This window comes from Octopus bimaculoides, chromosome 12 (assembly GCF_001194135.2).
Source record: "Octopus bimaculoides isolate UCB-OBI-ISO-001 chromosome 12, ASM119413v2, whole genome shotgun sequence".
In the NCBI taxonomy this organism is placed as follows: Eukaryota; Metazoa; Mollusca; class Cephalopoda; order Octopoda; family Octopodidae; genus Octopus; species Octopus bimaculoides.
In genome coordinates, this window is record NC_068992.1 from 43,697,060 (window position 1) to 43,698,324 (window position 1,265).

At 27.7% G+C, this 1,265-nt stretch overlaps 1 protein-coding gene across 1 annotated transcript in view; it reads right to left on the minus strand.

Moving 5' to 3' along the window:
- LOC106874569 (DNA ligase 3) overlaps window positions 1-1,265 on the minus strand; it is a 63,654-nt gene that overhangs the window by 5,081 nt on the left and 57,308 nt on the right. The window contains exon 22 of the mRNA XM_014922347.2: window positions 184-340. Coding sequence (XP_014777833.1) covers window positions 224-340 — 117 coding nt within the window. The 3' untranslated portion in view covers window positions 184-223. The remainder of the gene's footprint in view (window positions 1-183; window positions 341-1,265) is intronic.

Genomic DNA, 1,265 nt, shown 5'->3' on the forward strand with positions numbered 1-1,265 from the left:
TATATATATATATATATATATATATATATATATATATATATATAGATAGATAGATAGATATATGTGTGTATGTATGTATAAATGTATTCACATGTGTGTGTGTGTGTGCATGCAAGTAAATATCACAGAATTATAAACAAATCAGTAAGACAGTTTCTATGAAATAAAAGAATTTCCGTATACCTCTGCAGCTGGAAGCATGCGGCTCGTAATGAAGATGTTGTCAGGCAGTGAAGACATACTTTTGTGTCGGTACACACTGCTTCTTTTTAATACATTTCCACAGCCACTCGGACGTTATACAGACAGCTGAAGGCGAAGCTGAGCTGACATCACTTTCCTGAGGGATTTTTTTGTTGTTATTATTGTCGTCGTTGTTGTTGGTGGTGGTGGTGGTTTTGTGTATTGAATTAAACAAAAATAAAAAGTTTAGTTTTTGAAAAACTTGAAGTACAACAAGAAACAAGATATAGTAGCAGTAATAACAACAACAATAATAAAAATTTTGAAAATCATAAAAATAATAATAATCTTCAAGTATAATATGGTTTTCATAATATTACTCTATACCGAAATAATAAAAACATTTTAAAAGTTATCTACACCCACACACACAATGTGTGTGTATTAAAATATATATGCTAACACAAACAACACATACAATATATATGAACATCAACACATGTATACATACTAACATACATGTTTGCTAAAACTAAATGCACTAGTATATCTAAACACACACACATACAATCTGTATGTACATTAATACATTTATATATACTAAAACAAACATACATACATACATACATACACACACACACATACAATCTGTATAACTATTAATGCATTTATACATATTAAGGGATACACACACATACACACAATTTAACTGCACTGGTACATTATTCAACTAAGACACACAAACATATAGGTATTTTAAACTATAAAATCATTAATCTGCTAAACATAAAATCACATACATATACACACAGTCTATACATACATTAATGCTAATACACAAACACACACATACATATATATACACATATTCATACAAACATACACAATAAACAACAAAATGTAACAAATTTTACAAAACTTTAGAAATATAGTTTTAAAAAAAAACACCTCCATAAACAACACCAAAATGTTGTAAATAAAAATGTTAAGAACATTTTAGAGAAAGCTGGGAAAAGAAAAGTTTTTAAAATTATCATCATCGTTTTAATGTCCATTTAAATACAAGAGATCAGTCTCACATA